This window comes from Neolamprologus brichardi, chromosome 7 (assembly GCF_056152115.1).
Source record: "Neolamprologus brichardi isolate AB-2024 chromosome 7, ASM5615211v1, whole genome shotgun sequence".
Lineage (NCBI taxonomy): Eukaryota > Metazoa > Chordata > Actinopteri > Cichliformes > Cichlidae > Neolamprologus > Neolamprologus brichardi.
In genome coordinates this window covers 50,218,983-50,246,761 of record NC_142110.1, presented here as the reverse complement: position 1 = coordinate 50,246,761, position 27,779 = coordinate 50,218,983, and the positions used below count along the sequence as shown (strand labels likewise).

At 40.4% G+C, this 27,779-nt stretch overlaps 2 protein-coding genes across 2 annotated transcripts; both read right to left on the bottom strand.

Moving 5' to 3' along the window:
• Nucleotides 1–1,413: 1,413 nt before the first annotated feature.
• Nucleotides 1,414–15,806, bottom strand: klhl8 (kelch-like family member 8). Its single transcript, XM_006789088.2, has 12 exons — nucleotides 15,720–15,806; nucleotides 13,432–13,651; nucleotides 10,501–10,562; nucleotides 8,988–9,153; nucleotides 8,494–8,814; nucleotides 8,103–8,289; nucleotides 5,896–6,039; nucleotides 5,312–5,423; nucleotides 4,949–5,117; nucleotides 4,702–4,861; nucleotides 3,836–4,037; nucleotides 1,414–3,214 (listed from the first exon to the last, which is right to left on the bottom strand). Exons 2-12 carry the CDS (start codon nucleotides 13,627–13,629, stop codon nucleotides 3,091–3,093), a joined length of 1,845 nt encoding a protein of 614 aa, XP_006789151.1. The 5' UTR covers nucleotides 13,630–13,651; nucleotides 15,720–15,806; the 3' UTR covers nucleotides 1,414–3,090.
• Nucleotides 15,807–16,596: 790 nt separating this feature from the next.
• On the bottom strand, nucleotides 16,597–23,896 carry sdad1 (SDA1 domain containing 1). The gene is made up of 22 exons (XM_006789087.3): nucleotides 23,699–23,896; nucleotides 23,494–23,598; nucleotides 23,315–23,413; nucleotides 23,106–23,216; nucleotides 21,916–21,987; nucleotides 21,724–21,824; nucleotides 21,560–21,617; nucleotides 21,251–21,325; nucleotides 20,954–21,055; nucleotides 20,746–20,815; nucleotides 20,533–20,636; nucleotides 20,231–20,288; nucleotides 19,705–19,763; nucleotides 19,537–19,613; nucleotides 18,620–18,717; nucleotides 18,457–18,533; nucleotides 17,978–18,107; nucleotides 17,798–17,889; nucleotides 17,476–17,657; nucleotides 17,213–17,297; nucleotides 16,910–17,071; nucleotides 16,597–16,815 (listed from the first exon to the last, which is right to left on the bottom strand). The coding sequence occupies exons 1-22, from the start codon at nucleotides 23,786–23,788 to the stop codon at nucleotides 16,768–16,770; spliced, it is 2,055 nt and encodes a 684-aa protein (XP_006789150.2). The 5' UTR covers nucleotides 23,789–23,896; the 3' UTR covers nucleotides 16,597–16,767.
• Nucleotides 23,897–27,779: the final 3,883 nt, after the last annotated feature.

The following is a 27,779-nucleotide window of genomic DNA, read 5'->3' as shown; positions in this document are numbered from 1 at the left end:
GCTCCAAGTATTGCCCCCTCTGAGAAACTTTTCGTTGGTTTTCCTCTTTTCAGCAGTCTTCTAGGGTCCAAAGACTGAAAGTAGTAAAACAGATGTGACGGTCATTTAAAAACTGCAGCAGTCTGCTACTGTGTGTCAATAAAACCAAAGCCAATAAAAATGAATAAAAAATAAAGATGGGCATTTTGATTTCACCATGTGGTATTAACCCTAACAACAACTATCAGTAATAAACAATGTTTTTCAATTGAAAACCAAGATTTTTTTCTAAGCCTATTTTTACATTATTTCATTTCAGACTGTTGTTAACTAAACTTTTTTTCTTGAATATTTTTAAAACATAAAACCCTGATTGCTCTTGTATGAGTAAAATGTCATTGCTACTCAAATATCAAAAGTTTATCAGCAATTAATTTGATTTGTGACATTGTCACAAAATAATTGGTCCAAACAGCATGTCAGGTAGGTTTCTCATAGTATATAAAAATGCAAACACACCAGTTTTGGGGTGTTTTTTTGTTTTGTTTTATTACACAAAAAATCCAAAGTTTAGTGCGTAACCAGTGGAGCTATTTGGAGAAAGAGCGCATGCTCACATTCCACTCCAGAATACACAGGTTATAAACAACCACATGTCAACGGTCAATAAACGTATATGTACTGCCAAACCTCTGCCTCTGTTACTTTTTAACATGGTTTATAAGGATGTTACAAAACAATAAACTCAAATTTGCAGTTAAATTCTCATTTATTCTTTCATTGCTACAATTATGTATCATATTTTTAAAAAGTGTTATGAAATGCTAAAAAATAAAAAAGCTGTACCAAAATTTTCTAAGAAGCTGAATTTCTACTGTAAACACAATAAATAGAAATGCAATCAGGAATAAAATGCTAGAAACATGCTAGAAACTAGAGGGGACATAGATCATAGGAAACAGATTTCTTTTTACATTTTAAATTTTAAATGACCTTTTAAGGAAAAATATGGAGTCTGTAAATATCTGGCAACTGAGGACACCAGTTGATGGACTTTTGAGAAAGGAATGTTCTCCCATTTTACTCTGACAGGATTATACATAGTAATTAAAAGGAGACCCAAGATAGATCCTTGGGCAATACCACAGATTAAAGAGAGGACACACCAGGTATCAGGCTATATAGCATCACTTCTTCTTGCTACTTGCTGCTAAATATCAACAAGCAAGGCCCATAAACAGCTTCTCCATTTTACCAAAGTCACTGTGTCAGGACTTCTGATAGTGGTGCTCATAAAATGAATGAGTAAAGAGAACAGAACAACCTCTTAGGAGCTGACAGTGGGGGTAAAACAGACAGCTGGTTAACTCAAGTAACATATCATTAAAATGAATAATAATGATGAACAACACAGTGAATAAATTACAGTTTTTTTATTGATATTTTTGCTTCTTCAGAAAACCAGATATTGCATCTATTAGAGGAGCGTATCTTGCAGAAGTCTTGTACTGTCTATGAGGTAAATGTACTAACTTTGTAATAGCCACTGTTGTTTCCATGATTGTTGTTTTTGTTTTAACATTTTAAGCCAGAAGACAAACTTTAGATTATCCAGAAATAAAGAGGAATCTCACCAAGTAACATTTACATATATCTTTATTGTGCCAACTGATACCATGTAAATAAACCACCAAATGGAAGCAGTCAAAAGGAGGAAGAACACCAAGCTTACACAGCAGAGTTTACAAAAGACTCATTTACTAATAAAGTTGGCTTTAATTTTAGTGTAAAAATGATATTAATAATACCAGAGAGAAATCTGCAATAATATGAATTTTACTCATACAAACATTATCAGAAATAATATTTTCTTTCTTCATATGGCAGAAATAAGCATGTATTGATGAACAACTTGAAACTTTTTAAATTCTCCATTTCTGACAAAAATATACTCAAGACTTCACATCTAGTCTAGGAAAATAGTGCACAGCAATGGATTAGTTAGTAAAGAATAATGCCAAAGACACGGCTATATTGGTATACAAAAGTGTTCATATATTAAAATATAACGGAACAACCATCCACAGACACAATCTTTTATAAATCTGAAAACACTGACAGTGTTTTCAAAGTCAGCTTCTGTCAGTTCTGACCAGATCTCGATGCAATAATGGAAAAGAACCAAAGAGGTGCACCATATTGCTTTAATGATTTAGTGATGACTATAACTGAGAGATGAGGAGTGACCTCATCTCTCAGTTATAGTCATCACACCTTTCTCAGCTCTAAAGTCGAGGTAAATGAGTCGACTTTCAGCAGATTGTTACACCGGACTGGCATTTACAGTTTTTGTGTGTTTGGCACTTGCAGCAGCGTAATTCACCAGTCAGTCGCTAATCAATGATTTAGATCAGTGAGCTCTAAATGATTATCAAAACACAATAATGGAGAAAAAATGCCTATAAATACTCAAGTAAGCTCTGCCTTACTTCAGCTGTTCTAAACCTTTAAAAGTTTGTTTTCACTATTCTGGAAATGTGAGGGCAACAGTCTTGGACATTTTGTGGCATTTTCACATCACATTTCAGATTCATGGGAATAATTTAAATGAACTGGTGCACAGGCAAGTGTTGAATCCAGTATGAATACCTTCAAACTACTAATGTGTCACATCTCTCTGAAAGATTACGATGGAGTACAGAGAGACCGATTAGGACTGATGGTTAGAATGCTTTCATACTGGCCAACTAAAACATTCTTGTTCACGATATGAATCAAAGCACCCCTCTCATTCTCATGTGGTCTGTATATGTACATGGCTCAGCTACTATTTTCCCTTAAACAGTCAAAACTCAGTCAATGCAGGGAAACAAGGAAAAGTACAGTACAAAATACAACATCAATGATTGTACAGAACACCTGCAGGAGTCACAAATGTCTTCAAAGTGTCTTTTTGTCACAGAAGACTTCAGATTTGTCAAATGTGCACTTCAAGTCATTAAAATCTCACTGAAAAAACTGAACATCGGGTGAAATTTCTCCGATTTTGTGCAGTTATCGGATGTGACGGTGGCCTGGCAGTCAGTCGCCTGATAGTGTGTGGAGTGGAGCTCACATGCAGTTGACCACATTGCTGGAGCCTTGTCCGACGTCTCTGATCTGGCTGACGTGAGACGAACAGACAGCGACTCCAGCTCCAGCACGGCAGTGAGACACTGAGCCCACCAGCTCCCATCTGAACAGCAAAGATACACAAATCAATAGACAATTAACAACAAGAACACTGTCGACTTTTAGAGGTCATTTTAAAATTCCATTGTTTAGAAAACTACTCAAGTCCTTCAAATGTTTTAGGCTAAATATATGGTACATATATAATGTACCACATAATCTATAATTATGGACTTATGAGTGTCTAATGAGTGTAGCTAAAAAAAAAAACAATCAAATTACAATGACAGATGGTTCAAGTCCCTATATTTTAATATTAATTTTAATTTTCAAATCAAGTGAATGGTTTATCGGTATCCAAGCTAGGAATGATACCAGGAGCCAAATCAGCAGCTGACATAATGTATTTTTGTAAAAAGATGATTAATGATGTTGGATCAATTTGCCCACTGCCAGTAACCCTACTTTCATCAGACTTTTATTAAGAGTCATCTAATAAATATAATACCTAATTTTTGCTTTTTTCTGTATATACATATTCTTGAAGAATAATAGTGGGAAAAAAACATTTGAAACAGGAATGCATCCAGAACATTTGCTGATCAGTTTTACGCCCACTGAAAAAAGTTATTCTCTCACACCTCTGTACATGTAGAAACACAATCCTCATTCTTCTCCTACTGACCTGTTCATTCGTGGCTCAAAAGCCTCCACTGTGTTCAGGTAAATGTTCCCATTGTGTCCCCCGACTGCAAACACTCTTCCCATTACAGTGGCGACCCCGACCCCTCCACGTGGGGTGGTGAGCTCTGACACGTACTCCCAGCGGTGCATTCGTGGGTCAAAGCGCTCTACGGAGCTCAGTGGCGAGTTGTCATCAAAACCACCTTTGGAAAATTATAAGACAGTCATAAAAATTTTATTTTGGGGGGATTTTTAGGATGTTGTTATAAATGTGAAACTCCCATGCGAAATAAAAAAAATGTGTGAAATGCTGAGAATATTAGTAAAACCTCACACTCAGGTTTAACACTTGTTTTTTTTACACCGTCTCCCATAAAGACGGCATTTAACGACCTCCCCTGTACACTTAATGATGAGTTTTGACACCTCAGTATAGATATCAACACTATGATGACTATTAGAATACTTTCTCTGGGGGTTTCAAGGGTACCTGCAAACCCTCACTAATTACTCAAACAAACGTAGTTATTTTGTTCTATAAGCAGCTCTACAAGCAGCCATACAACAGTTTTACATGTTTTTACCTGAAGCTGAACCTCAAACAACTCTTTAAATTGAGGTGATGCAATAAAATCCTCTTTCTGTGAATCAGTTACCAAACAGCTTTACAAACAATGAACTTTCAGCTTTCCGGATTCGAGCATTTGTTTGGTTCACCACAGAAGCACCCATGAAAGAGGAAGCAAACATTGACAAACTGCATCATATAAATTCCGTGCAGTAAATTCCAACAAACATTATTGGCCTATCCAACGAATCAGCCTGTAGAGAAGAATATGACAAGTGTTCTCCTACAATTCCTCTTACCCACTACATACAGGCAGCCATTAAGTTTGCTGACTCCATTTCCAGCCCGACGCTGTCCCATCTCACAGACCTCCGTCCACTTGTTGAGATGAGGATTAAACCGTTCCACACTGGACAGTGACGCCACGCCGTCGTTGCCTCCCACAGCATACACAAAATTCTGAAAATGGGAGAGTATAAAGTAGTTAAGTGCTGAGTACATATCGCAGATCAGATAGATGTTTTTGACCTTTCTCTTCAGTTTTACCCCCAGTGCCACAGATCCAACTCCTCCCCTGGGGGTGTTCATCGGTGCCACGGCACTCCAGCAGTCACTTTCGATGTCATAACGCTCCACGTCGTTGAAACAGGAGTTGTCGTCCAGACCTCCAATAGCATATATAGGACCACCAAGGGCTGCCAGGGCTATCCCCCTCCTGAAATACATATATTCATGAAACTTGCCATACGGTTAATGCTTCACAGAAAGAAATGTACATTCCCTACTATGGAACAGGAATTTATGCAATCAAAACTTGTAATTTTTTTCTTTCTGTGTGATCATTAAAGATTTTTAAACCACTCCAACTTTTCTTCAGGAGTTGCACTGGAGCAAATTTTTGATTGATACCTTTTGGTATTCATCGACGCTTTCATCATCCACTTGTTAGTGAAGGGGTCAAACATCTCCATGTTTCCCAAGTGTTCATTACCATCATGGCCCCCAACAGCATAAACTTTGCCTGAAGAAAACAAATTGTAATTGTGATGTTTGTTTACCATCACATGACCAGAATATGAACTGATACCATTAATATTGACATACTGCACACTAATCAGAAAATCACTGATTGGCCACATCTTATAAGTCCTATTAGTATCAAGCATTAGCAGCAGATCCTTAATGTCCAGTTAATTGGAAGGTGCAGCTCTCCTGGATCAGACTCATCTGTTCATTTTTTTCATGGTTATGATTTCTTTCTCCTCAAGAACACTTGCACCACTGAACAGCAGCATCCGACTGACAACCATATTGGTATGAGACAATTTAACTGTGTGAGTGATCAGGAGGATCTGGCTCATTTGTGCCCACTTTTGACTTTACTGAGTATGTTGTACTCTACTCCCTTAGCTTCCATAGCTCAACATTTCATCGTTCAGGTGAAAATGTTCTTGTTTACATTCTGTAATGCAATCATACAAAATCTTTCTTACCTCCTACAGATATTACGCCCACGTGACGCCGTCTGCTGTTCATTTCAGGGCCAAAAAACCAGCTGTTCTTAGTGATGGAGTAACACTCAATGCTGCGAAACGGGTCACCAGAACCGCCACGGCCACCCACGCAGAACAAAACTCCTGAGGAAACAATTGGACAGAACAAATGCCTGGCACTCTGAGGTCTTCCAAAAGAAGATGAAAAACACTTTAGCCAACATGGAAAAGTTAATATAAATTATAAGTTATTAAAAGTTTCGAAAGATTTATTTGAGCATGAGATTCAGGGCCCTTATTTTTCATGGCATGGCAGCAACCTTTAAACTCAGTGCAGTGTTTTTGTTACAATCCCAAAGAACAATCCACGGGTGGACAGAGCAACCCACACATATTAAAATTACTCCCCAGAAGCAGGAGAAAGCTATTTGTTAGCATCCAAGTGAAAATTAGGTCTTGAATTTCTTTACTAAGAGAAGTCTCGAAACATCAAGCAGAGCATTGCTTTAACTTATACACTGTCCTACATTTCTTTTAATAAAAACAAACATGTTTGCAAACCAATGCAGTGTGACATCAGTGCATCTTCTAGAAGCAAAATATAAAGTCTTTCACTCCATTTATTGTATCTGCATGAAGGACATGACACAAACTTGTAGCAAAATACTCTGAACCCCTGAGACACCGCCGCCTGTGATGGTGTGACAGTGTAGGTTTTTTGTCACTTTTGCAAAATAACTGCGGAAAGGCATAACTAATCAGTGGGTTTTGGTCAGTGGTTGTTAATCAAAGGTCATGAAAATTTGCATAATTACAATTAAGGAACTGACCTCCCAACCCATTGTTCCTTCAGTGGGCTGGTTTCAGTCATTATGCAAATGTACTGTTTATAAGATTGGGGAAACCTGCAGTCAGCTGAGACTGAAGAAGTCACTTGGATGAGTGACGAAACGTTTCTCCCACAAAACGCTACGTCCAGATGAACTGAATCAACTTTTGGAGAAAGGCATAATATGTTTACCATTTTCCCAAAGCCTTTGTCCATTAAAGACACTCAGCTTTGGCCAAATGGAATAGGACTGCAATTGTGATTTTAGTGTATGTTGGTGAGCTGACACACTCTACAGGCTCACTTTATGGACATTTGAGATTAGCAAACATTGTATTGTTTCTCTTGACCTTCGTGCATGAATTACATTTTAGGTTGTGGTGTTTTCAGGTGGCTGAAGTATTGCCCATTAAATGTCCAGTACCTTCTGTTGTAGCAGATGTCATCTGATTTTTGTTGTACATCTTCCTTTTAACATAGTCTTACTTGGCCAGATTAATCCAGGAAACCTCAAGCTGCACGGTACAAGGAACAGCTGTGATTGGCTCGTGTAGTCAGGCACTGATTCAAATCTTTCCCTCCTGAACGCCTACTAGGGGTAACCCGAGTTTCTCTTTTCTGAACAGAGTAATTTCTGTCCTATTTCAGGCCTGCTTCAAAAGTTATTGGTGATGGTTTCTGACTATATAGCTTACTAGGGCTACCCTCAGATCAACCTGGAACCTATTCTAAATTGTCATCAAACCTCGTCTTTGTTGATATTTACCGAGGAGTAAAACCTGGTCATTAAGGGTACAGGAGAGGTCATTAAATGTCCTCTTTATATGGGAAGGAGTCAAGGATTTGCTTTTGTGTTGAGTTCAATTGACAGAGCACGCATTTTCGATATCGCGCGATCATGTGTACATTTAATGAATTCAATTAATTGCGCAACCATACTTTAGACTGCTATAACATGCCTCTGCAGCTCAGCAACGATGTCTAACTGCCACCTTTTCAATTTTACTATGTTTAATTCTTAAAATGCAAGCACAGTTACACGTTACAGTGACTATTTGAAGTGAGGAGCATTAGGAATGATGAGATAGTTTGGGTTGTTTCAGTGATATTCATCAGCACTGTGCTACTTATCTCTAGCTCGACTATAATTAAAACCCCCAAACCATCTGCCTCTAACAGCAGATTTAAGGTACTAATGTAATGTAATGTAATGTAAATAGGTCCGTAACTGCACATAAACTTGCAAAAAGCCACTTGGTTTTATGTCTGCAAGTGTGCTTTTATAAAGATAAGAAAATGTGCTGTAATGACTTTCTAAATGCCATAAAACAAAAGACTTGTTACATGCTCACAGCAGAGCACCACCATATAAAGGTACCTGCAGTGTGCTTCCTGGGTATGGTACGGACTGAATACTCAAAGTCTGGAACCACCTTGTTGTTGAGGTGCAGGTGGTAGTTTCTGGCTTCATCCATCAAGTCACGACAGCTCAGGTTACCTTTGATCATCTCGTCTTTTGCCACAGTTCCAGTCAGAAACTCTACTGGTAGTAGGGGCAGGCGCACCTAAAGGAGAGACAAACATACATGCGGGTGTCATGCGGATGCTAAAGTGATTATATAACACTCCTTTTACTCACAGTTATTCCCCTAAACATTCAGGTAATCAGTAAACCAGGTGATAAACTCTGACTTCTGACACACATTCAAGATTACAACACTAATATAAAAAAGAAAAAGAAAAAAAACCTTTCCAGGCCATTCTCAAACCTGAGACATGATCTGGTCCAGCCAGGCCTCGTGATGCTGTGGGTTTGCGTTTAGCCATTTCACTGCTGCATTGTACACCTGTGTCTCTGAGTGAATATTGAGGTCGCTGGAGGACAGTAATGTACGCAAGTGCTGGGGAGACACACATGTGAAGTCCTCACACTCCACTACCTCTGTGAAGTGCTCGCAGGCGTAGCGGTCAGCCATGTCCATCAGGTCCACCCGATTGTGGCTCTCGGCAAAGGTTCGAACTGCCAGGCAGTTGGTGGGGTGAAAGTGTGCCTTCATGTATTCACAGCAGGCTCTCGCCACCAACTCAACCTATTCGAAAGAGGCAATAAATCAACTTCAAATATTATGAGTTGTATTATATAGTTCAGTGTTTTTCTAGATTAAAACTGTCATTATGCATTAATGTGGTAAATCAAAACTATACTTGAAATGCAGGACACCTCTGTTCATGTTATAATCAGATGCTTGTTGTGCTTGTCTACCTGAAGGATGCAGGCAGCATAAAGCAGTGGCTGGACATTATCCACAGTTAAGGTGAGCTTGGAGGAATAAGCAAAATGCACCAGGTCCTGAATGGCATCACCATCAAAGTCTTTAATTTCTATCAGTTCCTGCTTGGCTTCAGACATCTCTGACAGGAACATGGCCCTGAGGAAATGAAAAAGTCACTTGAACACAAAGATTCAAAACAAGGCACCAGCTAATGTTTAAAAATGCAACCATGGTTCACATTACAAGTTGCCAAAAATCGATACTTTGATAGCAGTAACCTTTTAGTCTATAAAAACTGATTTTAGCTGAAAATAAACTTTAAACACTAATAAGAGTTTGGATTTTTAAATAAATTATTGTAATGTAAATATTAAAAAATTTCCAAATACTGTTCATCTGCAGTACAGTGTTCCCTCGTTTATTGCAGGTGTTACGTACCAAAAATAACCCGTGATAGGTGAAATCCGCAAAGTAGCGAACTTTATTTTTACAATTATTATAGATGTTTTAAGGCTGTATAACCCCTCACTACACACTTTATACATTTTTCTCAGACAGGCATGAACATTTTGACATGTTTCTATAGAAAAATAAGTCCAGTATTATAGAATGAAACCAAAGTCAAACCATGTTTTCAGGTCCAGAACACGAGAATAGAGCAGCTGTGAGAGAATTCAACATTAATGAATTAATGGTACGGAAGCGGAGGAAGCAAGAAGAATGAGTTGAGTAAAGTTTGACTGGTTTCACTTAATGCGCCTTATAATCCTTTGACGTCGACACTGTTGTGTTTGTTGTCTTCTGCTAGCGACGATTTATGTAAATTTGACAAGCTGAACGCATTCTGCACTGTACAGGAGACACGGCACGAGATTTATTGAAAATTGTCTACAGCCGATCAGGATGCAGAACACAATGCGCTGTAAAAAAATAAAACAAAAACAAACATGCAAAATTGCACACAAAAAAAATCCGCGAAACAGCGAGGCCACGAAAAGTGAACCGCGATATAACGAGGGACCACTGTATATGTTTTTTCTGTTTTTGGGCTTGCCGCTTCTTTTGTCTTTTTTTTTTTTTGTGAGGACACACTGCACACCATGCTGTTGCAGGTTTTGAGCTGATAGATCTTTGGGAATCATCTTGTTGTTGCAAAAATACCAAATTATGCATTTCTCTGAAAACTGTCAGCTACAAGGACTGAAAATGATTGAAAAAGCAGCCAACGCCATTGTTATCTTATTTATTTGCAAACTGGATATGATGAGGGAGTTGTGGACCGTTCTTAGAACACAATATACAAAATCAAACCATACTGTGTTAGATAAGGCTTAAAACTAACCACTGAGACAATAAACCCGTTAGTAAAACTTTGTGTCCTTAGGTCGTACATTTTTCTGTACAAGCAGATATATATATTTTTTTTTAAATCCAAGAAGTCTCCCCCCCTATGGCCGTTAGAAAAATCCCCAGGGTTAAGACACCGATACAGGCAAAACATACCTGAAGTAAGGGATAACACAGGCCAGCACCAACTTGTGACAGTGTATCAACCTGCTGCCAACCTAGAAAAAGAAAAACAGAAAATACATGATACAAGCACACTTTGACATCATTACATTAGGGCTACACGATTAATCAAATTTTAATCTCAATCGAAACTAGTTTTCTTCAGTGATACTGAAAAATGTGTGCTCCAACAGTGAAACAACCTCAAGCATTCCATAAATCACTGCCTGACTATATGTCTGCATGCGCCAAACACCGGAGTTCCCTTTACCACCCAGCATCACGTTTCCTGGAATAGTGTGGATGAAGTCAGAAGCTGATGAACTTGTTCCTTCAAGTGAATCATCATCTGCAGTTTGGGTTTAGTGCAACCACAATAGATTATGTTCAAAAGATTACAACACAACACAACCCACCTAACATATTAAGCGCTCTGAAAACACACCACAAACTGCAGTATGATAATGAATAAAAGCCAAGAAGAACAATCCAAGGTGAACCTGGCAACACCAACTCAAACGTCCACGAAAGCTGTGCAGCGCGACAATGCATTCATGGAGCTTACAAACACTGACTGAAATCACAGACACAACTGTATTCTTTTTGGCTAAAGTGTGTCCACTAAACATGATGAGTAAATGGATGTTTCAGGAAAATAATCAACTTTACTACAAAACATATTTTATCCCCTCATAGAGTTATGTGTGGCGATAGCTGCACTATATACAAAATGAGGGACCTCACTGCTGTCAAATGCTTTGCTACAAGTTTTATTCACATCATGAAAATCCAATAAATAGAGTGAAACGTTAGCTCCTAGGGGATACACTTGAGCCAGGTGAATAAACATCTTTCACAATGTAAAAGAGAAAGCAGTGCCTTGTGGATTTATCTTTGTCTTTTCTTTGCATTACAGTTTTCCTGTAAGGGCTACACCCAAATCAGGTGGATAAGGGGGACCAATTTTATTTCGATACACAGATCTGTGTATTATTAAGAATGTAATATGGATTATATAGTATAGTATCATACTTCCATGAAAGAGCAATAAAAATGTATTTTGCCATGGAAATCAATAAATTATCCTGACAAATAATCACGATCTCAATATTGATCAAAACTAACTGCATAGCCCTAATATACAGGGTGGGCCATTTATATGGATACACCGTAATAACATGGGAATGGTTGGTGATATTAAAGTCCTGTTTTTGCCACATTAGTATATGTGAGGGGACAAACTCCTCAAGATGGGTGGTGACCATGGTGGCCATTTAGAAGTCGGCCATCTTGGATACAACTTTTGTTTTTTCAATAGGAAGAGGGCCATGTGACACATCAAACTTATTGGTAATGTCACAAGAAAAACAATGGTGTGCTTGGTTTCAACGTAACTTTATTCTTTCATGAGTTATTTACAAGTTTCTCTTTGGTCACAGCGATTAACATGTCGAATAGGTTAACACGTGAGGAGCGGATCAAAATTGTGTTGATATCTGGTGAACGCAGTAACCGGGTCATTGCAGCAGATTTCAATGCAAGACACCCTACGAGACCACCCATCTCCCATGCTACAGTTAGCAAACTGCTTGCTAAGTTTCGTGAAACTGGTTCAGTGTTGGATTTGCCAAAATGTGGACTCAAGAAAACTGTCACTAATGAAGAAACATCAGTGGCTGTCCTAGCTTCATTCAGCAAGAGCCCACAGCGTAGCACTCGCCGCATGTCACTGGAGAGTGGCATTAGTCGAACATCCCTTCGGCGGATATTAGCTACTCACAAATGGCACCCTTACAAACTCCAGCTACTGCAGCATCTCAACGAGGATGACCCAGATCGGCGCACAGAATTTGCAGAATGGGCAAAACAAAAATTGGAACAGGACCCTCAGTTCACGCAGAAGATTTTGTTCTAATGAGGCAAACTTTTATGTGAATGGTGAAGTTGACAAACAAAACCACCGCTATTGGTCTGACACTAACCCACATTGGATGGATCCCTCCAAGACTGTTGGAACAACCAAAGTGATGGTTTTGTGTGGTATATGGGGTACAACGATAGTGGGTCCATTCTTCATCAATGGAAACCTCAAGGCCACTGGATATTTGAAATTGCTACATGATGATGTGTTTCCCTCTTTATGCACTGAAGCTGGCACGTTCCCTGAGTTTTTCCAGCAAGATGGTGCACCACCACATTATGGGTGCCAGGTCCGAGCATTCCTAGATGTTTCCTGGAAAGTGGATTGGTCGTCATGGGCCAGTTGAATGGCCCCCAAGGTCTCCCGATCTGCCCCCCTTAGACTTTTATCTTTGGGGTCATCTGAAGGCAATTGTCTATGGTGTGAAGATACGAGATGTGCACCACCTGAAACTACGGATACTGGATGCCTGTGTTGGCATTTCTCCTGCGGTGTTGCTATCAGTGTGTGAAGAGTGGGAGAAGAGGGTTGCATTGACAATCCAACACAATGGGCAAAACACATTGAACACATTTTATAAGTGGTCAGAAACTTGTAAATAACTCAGGAAAGAATAAAGTTACGTTGAAACCAAGCACACCATCGTTTTTCTTGTGACATTACCAATAAGTTTGATGTGTCACATGGCCCTCTTCCTATTGAAAAAACAAAAGTTGTATCCAAGATGGCCGACTTCTAAATGGCCACCATGGTCACCACCCATCTTGAGGAGTTTGCCCCCTCACATATACTAATGTGCCACACACAGGACGTTAATATCACCAACCATTCCCATGTTATTACGGTGTATCCATATAAATGGCCCACCCTGTATATAAGTTACTCCTTAATGTTCACCATGTGATGTGATTTTGGCATTAGTTCTGAAATTGTGAATAGGCCAATCTAAAAACCAAAAAGTAAAAAGGAACAAATCTTTCTCGAGTCCAGGTGTATAGGCCCACCTTCAGCGTGACGTCACAGAGTTCACCCACTTCATAGAAATGCCGGAGCGAGTTATGGAAGTCCTTCCAGGCTTCATGAGCCTCAAAGACAAAGGACCCGTCAGGTTCACATTCTGATTTCAATGCCCTGCTTGCAGGTCGCTTCTCCTTGGACTTCAGCTGTTTGGCATGGTCTGGCACCACATCCCCCGGTGCCATAGTGGGCTACAGGAAACAACACCTAGATGGTAAAAATAGAAGCCAGTAAATACATAAAATCATATTCTTTCCACTTAGGTCTTTTTTGTTTTGCAGTGTTTTAACAATACAGATGATTTAATTCTATTTAAATCAGATGATTTTATGTTAAAATTACTGCAAATGTTCACACATAAGTGTCTGTTACAAGGAAAGCAGTGGAATAGTGAATCTCCTCTGCCGTCTCTATATTCATGGCTCATTCATAAGGCTCTATCACTGTTCATCTTTTCTCAGTTTTATTGGATTGTAGCGTAAGACTGTTAAAAAAAAACAACAAAAAACCCAACCCAACAATACTAACAGTCTAATCACAGCCTGTAATCAATAATAAGCGCAATTTTTAAATTCCACTGAATTCAACTGCATCCAACAACTGCAACTCAGCACAAATAACAGCAACCTTCAAGAGAGGCAACGAAGAGGAAGTGAGGGGTGGGAGACATGACCTGTCAGCTGAGTAAGTTAAGTGAGTATTCCTCCCCCGTTTTAGTGTCACTTCTTCACTACTTTAGCAAAACACAGGAAAAGCAGTTCCCTCAAACACACAAATCACACTTTAAAAATTAAAAAACTCAACAATCTAATCCATTAAAAAAAACCTACCGATCGGTGAATCTGATGAACAATTTCCAAAATTGATAGTCTTTATTTAAGAACAGAAAGTGAGAGTAACAGCTGAAGCTTTAAGCTCCACCTACGCCTTACAGATGATGTACTGTCTCTCTTTTTTTAAGCTATGCCCCTGATACTGAATAGCCTCAGTGTATCGCCCCCTCATCACTAGTCCTCTCAGCTAAAAGAGCAGAAAACATCAAGTCCCATCATATGCACTTATGATCAAAGCCAATCGCCACTTCTCTTCTACTTTGTAGGCTTGTGGATAGGCTTCAACATATGTAGGGATGCAGCAATATCCATTTTATTTAAAAGGCAAAAGCTGGGTTGGCCTAAGCAACCGTTGGAGGTGGTTTTAAGATGCTAAGATGATCAGACTGTGTTGTTTTATTTATAAAGAGGAAGTGGAGTGAGAGAGTCAATAATTTAACGACAGATGCAGTGCACAACTACTGCTCAAAGTGCACACAGAAGGATGATAACAACCACATTTTCTCATGTGACACAAAAATCAAGACTCCCACTGATGAACTAACGGGGCCAATGTGAGGCACTTTAGTATACAAAGATAGTCACGCTCTTCCAAAGACCTACAGTTGTCATGTCAAATTACTTCACCTACTTCCAAGGGAGCACTGCAAGTGCCCTTAATGAGGACAAATGTTGTTCTTTGTCATTAACTGACTAATAAAACTGACAAGGGAATGCACACTGAGTTAAGGGTCAGGCAGCTCTTGAAAGTGTCTGATAAATGTCAAAGGGCCAATCTGCAATACAGTTATCTGCACAGAGTTTGCATTTACATCATCTTCTCTGCCATGGATAGCATTTAGCACACTTCATCTACATCTATAGATTATTGGTACATTTATCAGATATTATATCTTGTACAGGTCTCATGCTTTAAGTAGCCCTCAGTGCACTAAATAATATGCACCAACTTAAATATTGCATCTAGCTGTTCTGCGTAAAGAACATTAAGGACAGGTTTCATCCAAGATTGTTTTACTGAATGTAGGTCGTTAAACTCGGTCAAAACGGTCGACAAAACAACTGAACTAAAATCTCTGTCGACATACATTCATCCAAAGGTCAACAATTTGTGAATCGAGACGCAATTATGGTTTAGTCTCCACAGTATAGCGCCACTAGTTACACATAGTATGCTCGTTTGTGTCTTAAAAACCAGGGAAATGAAATTACACTGCTGTACATTATAAATCTAGACAGCTAGGCTAGCAGCAGATTATTGGCTAGCTTGTTTGCTAAAAGCAGCTACTAGGCAGATTAGCATTCGCATGACAGCTAACGTTGTCTGACAGGAAACGGACAAGATGCGGACACAAATTTAGCCCCCTAAAAAGTTACAGCTGAACTGCAATAAATAAAAAAGTTAATTTTCATAAGCGTTCAAATGAATTATAAAGAAATACCTCATGTCGCAGCGAGAATTAAGATGCCGGCTTCATTGAGGGGAATGCTTTGCTGCTTGGCAATGGCACGTTTGTTGTGATTCCAGGTGCTTCACGGGTAATGTAGTTTCAAAGAAGTACAGAAAAAGAAGCAGAAGTAACAAAATGTAAGCTAAATAAAGCGGTCTCTGTGACACCCTGAAATATCCCCTACACGCCTGCCTCTCGGTTCTGAGATACTGACACTTTAACGTTGATGTCTGACATCTAAGACATTAAATTTGATACCGATATTTAAAAATATCAATATCAAATCTGTTACAGTGTAATGGTGCCAGCTTAAAAGTTAAAGCATCTAAAAAGCAGTACAACAGTACTATGGTGTGTGTGTGTGTGTATAAATAAAACATAAAAAGCTGAAGAAGTGGGTACAGTAGATAATACTTGGGACAAATAAAGCCCTAAAGTGGGGAGAAATGTGCAAAGTAAGGACATTTAAGATTGTAATTACAATTACACAACTCTATTCTCCAATAAAATCTTACATAAGATCGCACATTAACACCTTTGTACCCTGAGGAGTTCTCTTTACTGAACAGTAGTGTATGGCTGGCATTTCTATAGCACCCTGCAAACAACATTGAAAACAAGTCGTGGAAATTTATACACAAGCAAACATGGAGAGGCATGGCTTAAAAATATGCAAGTGTTCCAGCAGATAGTATCAAAACTAAGAGCTCTGTGTTTAATGTACCTAAATAGAACAGAGACCTGGTACAAACACAGAGAACACTCTCAGTCAGCGCTTGTATTCTGCGAGATATTTACATTTAACTTAATATTAAAAGTATATAGTGAATAAAAATGACAACCAACTCAAGTAAAACACATCACACAATTATCAAAGATCATTTATTTCGGAAAATGTGTAAATTATGCTGTTTATCCACAGAAAAAAAATACATGTTAAAGTGTGTTTTACAGTCCAATTAAAGGATCTACATTTTTTATTTAGATTTTTTTTTAACACAAAGTTTAGCCAGCAACTACAACACAATCTCCTTTTCTGCTACTTGTACTGCTTCTTCTTCTTCAGGAGAGCTTCTCGTAAAGCAATCTAGATTAAAAGACACATAAAAAACATTTCCAGGTGAAATGCCAAAGTAGTTTCTTGTTTATATACACATTTGTAAAAGGCATGTGTGACTTACCTGTTTCTCTCTGAAGGAGCGTTTGCCTTTAGTCCTGACGTTCTGACTGTGCCTCATCATCATGAAGTTCTTATTTCTCCTCTTCTCCTTGTTGCTGCTGCTAGCGTGTGGGTTTAGCTTGGTCCGCTTCTTGACAAATTCCTTCCTGTCCGTCCGTCCCGCCTAGAAAATCAAACACATCGTTAGGCCAGAACGCTAACAATAAATCAGGTTTACACTTCTGAAATGCACTGAATTTCTTAAACTCCCCAGAGTCAGTCAGTGTTTCATATGCATGAACTGATTTTTCATTCATTTATTCACCATTGCTGTTGCCAGTCGTGTTTCCTTGTCCGCTTTTGGTTTCTTGTGCAGCCTCTCAATATCTCTCAATGTCAGCAGCTCTCCTCTGGGAAACAAATAAATAAGATGGCCGTCATCCTCAACAAGCTAATCAGCACAAAGGCCCACACGCTAAATTCAAGAGACCGTGAACCTGAGAGTAAAACTGTTTTGCACAAACTATTAAGATTTCAATAAAATACATTTCATTTTATGAATGTTTAAGGTTCATTTCATGCCCTTACTTGTCTCGCTCGTCATCATGGTCCACATTTTTCCTCTTCTTGCCTGGTGCAGCATTGACCTCTTTGGCCATCTGGACCAGACTGATCTTCTTGAAGTCATCTTGGGTGAGGAGCCTGCTGGCGCTGACCGCCGCTGCCTTGGCCTTTCTTTCCTCAGCTGTCATGCTTTGAAGCTTCTCTGCCTGATTAACAACAAAAAAACCAAACATGAAAAACCAGAACAGTTTTATAAATATATACCTTTTTTTCTACCATGAAATAGTATGAATAATGAGGTTTTAGCAATCTGTCAAGCTATGTTTGTTAATTTTTTGAAGCTCACCACTTCTCCTGTATCTTCATCAGATGAGTGGTGAACGTCCACCCACTCCCCATCTTCATCATCATCACTAATACTGGCACTCTCCCAGCCGTCTGTTATATAAAACAATACAAATATATTATTCACACATTCTGTACGTACACAGAGAGCGCGCAGGTGGATGTTACAACAGTGGCCAACCTTCATCGTCCTCTCCCTCTTTGTTCTCCTCCTCCACCTCCAGGACCTCGGCTCCGGGGATATAGTCTTTAGCCTCGAGCTGTCCGTAGTCTTTGATCTTGGCCTCTGCCGATGCCTCAGTGGGTCTCCCCTGAATGACAAGTAGGGTTTATACTTACAGACGTGTGGCTTCAACTGTTCTAGGAACTGGAAAACATTTATATTGACCAGGGTAACAAGAATGGGCTGATCTCCATCTTTTATCTCCTTTGTACTTCTTGAATGTTCAGAACAATTTTATGGTTTATTAACATTCATTTTACATTAGATTTTTAAATGTGCTGCCACTACTTGACTATTTAAGTCAAGCAAACATAGCACCCCACAATTCACTCAAATGTTCATAAAATATATTTTTTCCTCATTTTACTGCAAATCGGAAGGCAAATCATAATTTTTGAAAATGTCTTGAAGGTCATATAGAGTTCTATGAAGCTCACCCTATCCTTTCTGTGCAGCATCTGTGGATTAAGACTCCTGAACAACTGGATAAGTCCTCTGGCAGACATCATTACATCTGAAAATCAAGGCCGTGTACATTATGTGAACATGAATACAGACTTCAACACAATCACAAAAACCTGAAATAGACCAATTACTTACTCTTGTCTTTGTGGGTCTTGTATTGGGACAGGTCCTGCAGAAGGTCCTCGTTGATGGCGAGCGGACAGCGTGCTGCCACCTCCCTGATGGCATTGAGACTGAAACATAAACAAAAAAGTCAGTTTTATTATAGAAGTATAGAGTAAAACTAAAGAGGTAGCTACAAAAACCCTGTATAAACACTTGCTGGGCACCTAACAGACTTCTCATTGATGAAAATATCTAATCAACCGATCACATGTCTGCAACTCAACTCATTTAAGCACATCGTCATAACGACCTAAGAAACATGATATAAGGGACTCTGAAGTTGTTGGTGCCAGACAGGCTGGTCTGAGTATGCTGCTGGGATTTTCCCACACAACTATTTCTAGAGTTTACAGAGAATGTAAAGAAGAACAACATAAAGCATGGCTCTATCCCACTTTGACTCAACAACGGTACAGGGTGTTTTTTCCTGCCACACTTTGGGCCCCTTCTTATCAGTTAAGCATTTAAATGCCACAGCCTACCAGAGTTTGTCCCTGACCATGTCCATCGCTTTATAACCAGTGTACCCATCGTGTGGTAGCTGCTTCCAACAGGACAACACACCATGTCTCAAAGCTCAAATCATCTCAAACAGTTTTCTCAAAACGTGACAAGAGTTCACTGTATTGAAATGGCACCAGATCTCATTCCAACAGAGCACCTTTGGAGTGTGGCGGAACAGAAGATTCTTAATTGATGTGCAGCTGATAAATTTGCAGCAACCATTTGACGCTGTTGTGTCAGGTAGGAAAATCTAGAGCTCCTCCCTGAATCTGTGCCACGATTACACAGAGGTGTACCTAATAAAATGGCTGGTCGGTGAATGTTATAGGTTTAGCTTGACTCATGTTTCAATTCTTTTGATTATCGTATAAAGATCTACTTACCCCACAGTCATGACCTCCCCAGAGTTTCTCTCTGTCACAAAGTTGTTGGCGATTGTCATGATCACAGGTTCAATGATCTGCAGCAGAACAGTGTTAAACAGGACGAACAGTGTGAAACTACGGTGTTAAACCAGCTTAAAACGACTGAGTAAATGGGAGTAAATGTACCTCGGGGGGAACGAGCTGGTGGGAGGCCTGAGCAGCACAGAGAAGAATCTTTGTCACATCTGCAAAGATGCTGGTTAGAAAAGTCTCATGGACAAATGATTTCTCATGAAAATTCTAATTTAAATGTAAATAATAATAATACCTTAGTTAGTACTGCTATGGATCGATTTAGATTGTTGTGAGGTGGGGTGCTGAGTTTTGGAGATATCAGGAATGTTTTTTTAAACTAAACTACACCACCACACCAGAAGGAGTGTGGACCCAGTTAAGAAAGTTCCACTAAGAAAGGACACCGATGTTTATATCTCATCTAGCTGGTGGACACTGGGAGATGAACTTTTTGCTCTCAGGTAACACGGTACAAAGAGAGACTGCTGATGAGGTATCACTCACTAAAGCAAGAGCCAATTATTTCCATTTTATTCAAGAGAAGGCAGCAGACATCCCCAAAACTGGGTCTAGATGAATAAACAACAGTACAGGACAGAAAAGAGCATCTGTTTCTTTAACTGTGAGTTGTTTTTACCTCTCTGATGAGGCTGAAGAAACCTCTGGACGAAAGGGTAGAAATTAAAGAGGAAGAGCTGTGAAAGAAAAAGAACACCAAGTTTACTCGCCAGAAGAAGAAAAAAAAAGAAAAAACAATGCAAAAGTCACTCATGCCTCAACAGCTGCGATTTAAATGTGGAGTTCAATAAAAGCCAGTACATGTTTTACCAGACCCGACACACAGGACTGAAGGGTGCATTTAAAACTGGGTTAATCTGACTTGAATAAACTCATTTACGAAAGAACTAAAAAAAAACAAAAAACAGATGAGTCACCGACCTCGTGGATTCCAACCAGTCGGGATATGAGCTCCATCATCATGATCTTAACCTCGAAGCGCTCCTTTGAGTCTTCCAGCTGCTTTAAGAGCTTCTCTGAGAAATCTAAAGAAAAAACATTGATTTTATGCAGTTCTAGGAATGGAAGCCTAAATGACCTCGAGGCAAATTCTGTGTGATCCATTTGCTGCAGTGATGCTGAACAATTAGATACCTTGAGGGTCGTGAATAAGGTGAACTGCAGAGAAATTAAAAACTTCTGCTTTCTTCTTCTTTTTATGTTTCTAAGAGAAAATACGAGGATAAAGAGTTAAAACAATTCCTCCTAGCACAGCAGTAAATCATCTCTCAGTACTGTCCTGTTAACCATCTTAAAGTTACACAATTGGAATTAGAAACAGTAGAAGGTAAAACAGTGGCACCTTGAGGACTTTCATAGCCTTTTCCAGCTTCTTCTTGTTCTTGGAGGTTTTCTTGCCAGTGGAGAATTTTGCCATCAAGTCTCTCGCTGATGGCCCTTCATTCTTCACACACACACACACACACACACACACACACACACACACACACACACACACAAAATCTTACTGAATACCGCACAACAAATCTAAACCACATTTGTCTGTTTCAAATGCATTCTACCTTATCATGAAAGAAAAAAAAATTCTATATTCTATCATAACATATCATACATCAAACTGTCCATCTTTGATGCTTACCTCTGATTCTGAGTCACTCTCATTTTTCTCATCTTCATCTGTTCCCAGGAAGAATTTAAGGCCTGTAACAAGGATCTAAACAAGAAGAGTGGCTGGTCATAAGCACTAATGTTTCCACTTAATCAATATCATAAGCAACGAATTTTATTATATATGCATGTATATATGTATATGTATACATACAATATATATGCATACATATACACATATATATAACTTTGTGGTTCACCTACCCAATTTTGCTGTGCAAGAAACCCCATAATTTCAATAAAAGCTCTAGGTCTAAGTCTTAAAACCCCCAAAATATACCTTTGTCACTTTGGAGAAGCATGTAGTTGTGATAACATTAACTGTTTTGGGATCATTCCTGCAACAAAAAAAAACAAAACAAAAACAAAACATGTTCAAACAAAATAATTATACACTGGCTGTAAAATAGCCGCTTTAACGTTTCTGTTTCACTTTGCACCCACCATATGTTCCTTTTGTACAGCTCCACCATCACATCTAATGAGATCTTTGCTGCTATTGGATTACTGTCTCTCAGCATGGTGTACATGAAGTTCTGTAACATCTGTAACAAATGACAGCACAACGCTGTGAGTGCACACCATTTTACAAAGACTATCAAACAATATCAGGGTGCACAACAGCTGCGTACTTACTGTGTTGACCTTGTTGTTTTTATGTTTTGCGTTGATGTTTTTGATGTCTGCTACAATGTGTGTGTACAAAGTCTGAAGAGAGAAAAATATTGTTTACATGAAAGCAAAAAAACCAAACAAAAAAGTTATTAACTCATCACTACATAAGGCATTCACCAGTTAGCAAAATTAAACTCACTGGCCACTTCGTTAGGTACACCTGCTCGAGTGGTTGTTATAGTATCAGCGTTATCTAATCAGACAATCACATGGCACCAGCTCAACGAATTTAGGCATGTAGACATGTTCAAAACAATCTGCTGAAGTTCAAATTGAACATCAGAATGGGGAAGAAAGCTGATTTAAGTAAAAAAAAAAAAATCCAGTGAATAGCAAGACTGCTTTAGGCAACAGGAGCTCAAATAACCACTCAGTACAACCAAGGTCTGCAGAAGAGCATCACTGACTGCAGAGTACATCAAATCTTAGTACCAAATGAGTATCAGAGCAGGATAACACACCATTTCACAAAACTAAAATCATCGCAAACTGGTTCCTCAAACATGACAAGTTCAGTTCACTGTACTCAAATATCATGTACAGCCACCAAATCTCAATCCAACAGAATGCAGGCTTTTTTAAATTTTAAATTCCTAAGTTTTAAAAGCTTAAAACCAACTAAAGCTATCAACAGAACATGAACAAGCAGCTTTATGACTAAAACAGCTGTACTGGATTGAGTCAACCAGCCAAGTCATTCAAAATCACACTCATGTTTACGACAGCAACCTGTGGAAAAATATGAGGCCAATATTTTCTTTTTATTATTGCTCTAGCATATTGTACGAATATATATGTGTATATATAGAATAACGAATCTTGGCCAACAAATGGATAAGATGCCCCAGATGGCACGTTGGCTCTCGAAATTCTTAATGTCAAGAGTTTCACTTCCTGCTTAAATCTTAAGAAAAAAAAAAAAATCCCAGCAACATAACATAATTTCTATTATCCATATATCACGAATGGTCCTCGTGCTCAGTATTGATCTAGTTTTGGGCAAACTGTCTACATGTTTACACAGACAAAACTTTTGTTTATCTTTATAAATATCTAAACAACAGCTTCCCAGATTGCTCTCTCAAAATACTGAGAAAAAACTGTAATGTCCCTTAATTACGCTGCTGTTTGGGGAAAGAGCTTAGTCTTACCTTCCTAAGCAGCTTGTCATGACATCGCAGCAGCTCAAAGAAGAGCTCTAGGAGGCCTGAGGCATCAATCAAGTCTTTATTCCTCAGAAGGATCAGAGCTTTGCAGAAGGTCTGACAAAACCAAGAGAAACACATATAAACCATTCAAGTCTTTAGCAAAACTAAAGTGACGGGTTCACATGAATCCTGGTGTATGAACCCAACCTCACCATTCGTAGGTCCGGCTCCAGGACTGTGTGGTAACTAAGTAATAACTCAGACAACTCTTTAGGAAACGTGGATAGCTGCTGGGGGAAGCAGTGACCAACCTGAAGGGCAAAGAATAATTGTATTGAGACAACTTCTAAGATTCAGGACTATCCACTACACCAAAAACACACCGGGTTACCTGAGCGAGAAACATAACGAGGTCTGCAAGCTCCTTGTTCGGTTTGTCAGGCTGCAGCTTAAAGATCTGCACATTAGACTGATAGTGTCGGTACTGTTGCAGAAACTGCGGACGAAAACGAGAGGATTACATGAGTAAAAGAAGGCTCACACTTCCAAAACAACTCTACCAGCTAATGCGTTTAGCAATCTTAGCTAACACTCACCTCCTCGACGTACGACTGCGGATCTCTTTTTATGAGATTCTGAAGTTGAGGCAGATTGTTTGGTAGTTTGTTGTTCTGTCGACCGGACATGGTTTAAGATTATATTATATACGTGTTACAGAATAATGAAAAGCAGCACTTCTTACAGGGCAAGCATGGCCAATGTGTACGCTGCCATTTAATTTGAGGGGATCCAAACGTCACATCCGGCCACACTGTCGTCACTTCTGTTTTCGTCTTCGAAGAAGCGCTCGTGTACAAAAATTAAAGGGGAGAAAAATCGTTGAATTCAAAGAATGTAAAACAATGCAGAGTTTTTGTGTGATAATATTTTGATTTTATATTCATAAGCGCTCTTTATATTTTGCACCAACTTTTCTTGCATTTAAAAATCATGTAAAAAATGTTTTTAGTATACAAAGAGCATGTCTCTTTGCATACTTGAAGACAGTTCAATAATAATAAATAAATAACGGTATGATGAAGAGAAATGAAATGTGTCCAGTAAAGTCAGAGAGCTTTCCAACGAGATGTATACGGTGGCCCTGAGAGGCCAAACGGACTGCAACTTAAGCAAACACCAGAAAAATGCTGCAAAAGCACACAAAACACAACGAAATGGGAAAAACGACAACGGAAATAGAAAAAAAGAAAACAAAAATAGGAAAAACGAAAACAGAAATAGGTAAAAACAGATTTCCAAAAGCACAAGGGAAGTGCTTCTGGGGAGACAATAACCAGATGGACCAGTTGCGGGAACCAAAATATGCTAAGAATTGCGGTGGGAGACACTTAAAAGAAGTGGAGGATCTATCCGTTTTGTGAAGGAAAAAAAGATGAGAGGTAAGTGTTAGCCTAACTATTAGCCTAAAAATCCATCATCAGTGTTATATGAATCATGATAAAACACACCTACCATGTTTTGGGTTCCTGCGACTGGTCCTTCAGGTTTATGATGTACTTTCATTTATCTTTACTTAGCTGATTATTTCTTGCCAGAATATGAATTCTAACAGACCAAACTTCTTTTCTTTTCTTTTTTTTGCCTGTCCCAATCAGAATTGGCAGTCTGAAGGACAAGAAAGATGCCAAATGGATTTATTTTTCCAAGTGGGTCATTATGGCTTTTTCATATTGGTCCACTTGATTGATCTTTATTATCATTATCATTATTATTTATTTTATTTTATTTTAAGTTATTACAGACTGGACAGGCATGAGTGGGGGATAGGAAAGAAAGAAAGAAAGAAAGAAAGGGAGGGAAAGAAAAACAAAGGGGAAGAGGAACAGGAAGATATGGTGTGTGTCTGTGAGCACCCGTGTGTACACCTGTGTGCGTGAACACACTTGTAATCATGTAACCATCTGCTAGAGGGTGTGGGGAGCCATAGCCCTGCCCCTCAGGGCTTGAAGCAGGCATGGAGGAGATTCAGGCCCCAGACATCCAACAGTGGCTTGTGTGTTCTTAATGGGGTCCGACATTACAGTGGTGCCGAAACCCTGGCATGATGTCAGATCCACAGCACGATCAGTCGCTCTGCTGGGGCAAGCTGAGCAGGCGCTAGTGTTCAGTGAGACTTTCCAGGCCACGCCATTGGCCTGCCACTAGGCGCAGGAGGAATGAGCCACTTGGCTGCTGCCCCTACTGACGGGGGAGGCCCGGATGGTGGCGCTGAGTCTGCCCCCAGGATCGCAGGGGTTTTTTGAGGACGTCTGTCGGGTCATACTGGATAGCTTGGGCCTCTCCCCGGAGGACTACCGGAGGTGGTTTTATGCCAGCAGGATGACAGGAGTTACGGCCGTTCGCATGGTCTCGTCATGTAGAGGATGCGGCAGCAAGGTGGCTGCCGTCGGGGGCCTTCACCAGAGGAGGCTCGGCTGCTCAATCTAGACATCCTCGAGGAGTTTGTGAAGGAGCTGTATGGGTTGTTGGGCGACTACTCAGGCAATTTTCACCGGGAGACAACGTACTTGGGTTACTTCCTTCTTCTAGCTCAAAACTACTTCCCAAGTGGCAAGGGCCCTTCGTAGTCACATGGTGAGTGGGGGACGTTGACTATGAAGTGCTATGGTCAGACAGGGGCGGAGCTACACAGATTTACCACCTCAACCTCCTTAAAGCCTGGAGGGAGGCGAACACCGCTTCTCTGGTGAGCCTGGTAAGGGAGAGAGATGAGTTGGGGCCGGAGGTGCATTGTGTAGCCCCATTGTTCTTGTTGTGAAGAAAGATGGGTCTATTCAGTTCTGTGTCGACTATCGCAAAGTGAATGAGGTGTCACGTTTTGATGCTTATACCATGCCCCGGGTCGACAAGCTCCTGGACCGGTTGCTTGCTTTTTCATGACACTGGATTTGACCAAGGGCTACTGGCAGATTCCCTTGTCTGCAGAGTCCAAGGAAAAAACGTCTTTTTCCACTCCATACGGTTTGTAACAATTCCATACACTTCCGTTAGGCTTGTCCTGAGCCCCTGCCACCTTTCAACGTCTCATCGACCGAGTGCTGTGTCCAACACTGCATATGCTGCCGCTTGCCTGGATGACGTAATCATCTATAGTGACACGTGGGAGGAGCATGTGCGGCAGGTGGCTGCTGTGCTGGAGTCCCCGAGGCAGGCAGGGCTCATGGCCAACCTGAAGAAGCGTGCGGTTGGATGGAGGGATTTACAGTATTTGGTTTACCACTTGGGGGGGCGCGTAGGTGTGTCCTCAAGTGAAGAAGACAGCGGCAATTGTATCCTGCCCGTGCCGCAAGACGAAAAAGGAGGTGAGATGGGTTCTGTGGCTTGCCGGCTACTAACGGCAGTGTGTGCCGGGGTTCGTGGACCTGACCAGCCCCTTAACCGATCTCACCCGGAAGGGTGCCCCGGATCTGGTCCTGTGGTGCCAGGCGGCGTTTGTGCAGGTGAAACAGGCTCTCTGTGGAGAGCCGCTGCTGTTCACGCCTAACTTCTCCCTCCCCTTTTGTCTGCAGACTGATGGCTTGAACAGAGGGCTTGGGGCCGTTTTGTCCCAGCAGGTAGGGGGAGTTGACCGGCCGGTCGTCTATATCAGCCGCAAGCTAACGGACCGGGAGTCACGGTACAGCACCGTGGAGAAGGAGTGCCTGGCAATCCGGTGGGCGGTCGACTCCCTTCGCTACTACCTCCTGGGACGCCCATTCATCCTCTGCTCAGACCATGCCCCGCTGCAGTGGCTCCACCGCATGAATGCCAGTGCCCGGATCACTCTGCAGTATCTGGCTTTGCAGCCTTTTAAGTTCAAAGTGATCCATAGGCCAGGTGCACAGATGGTCGTGGCTGATTTCCTCTCCCGCTTGCAATGGGAAGAGTAGGTTCGACCCGATGGGCCCCGGCCTCAGTTGGGCTGTGGGGATGTGTGGCGTGGGTGTGGTCTCTGGCCAGCTGCAGAGGAGGGGTGGCACAGTGAGCTCCCAGGGCGGCACAGAGCCAGGATGAACATGTGTCCTGGGAAAGAGTGATTGACTGGGACTCTTTTTTTGTTAACAGTGACAGCGGAGGAGGGTGTGTGCCCGGATTTGACAGCTGATCGGGAGTGCATGTGCCCTTTGCCTTCGGGGCTAAAACCACAGTGAAAAGCTGTCAACAATAAACGTGCTGTCATCACAACAGTGGCTTGTGTGTTCTTAACGGGGTCCGACATTACAACCATCATTTTAGAATACACTTTTGTTATTCATGACATGACATTATTTAAAATGATTTTCTCAGGTCAGTAAATAGCTGCCACATAAGTATGAATCTAAAATATACATGTGTACTATAGAAAAAAAGCAAAAACGGTTGTGCTGTTTGTTCATAATAAATGGGTAGGGGTGCATAGTCAATAAAAGTCACCAAGGCTCTGCAGAGCTCCAAACCTCCTCTGCCACAGACAGAAGCATAACAAATGTGCGCTGGGAGCTTCATGGCATGGAGTTCTACAGCCAGTATGTGGCCAAGAACCTTAGTCCATGTAATGTATCTTAGCACAGTTTACTTGTGGCAGTTAGGTCAGCTAGTGGGATGGCAGAGAGGGCAGCCTTTACATTATTTTATTGTAGAGTGACAGGAACTGCCTAT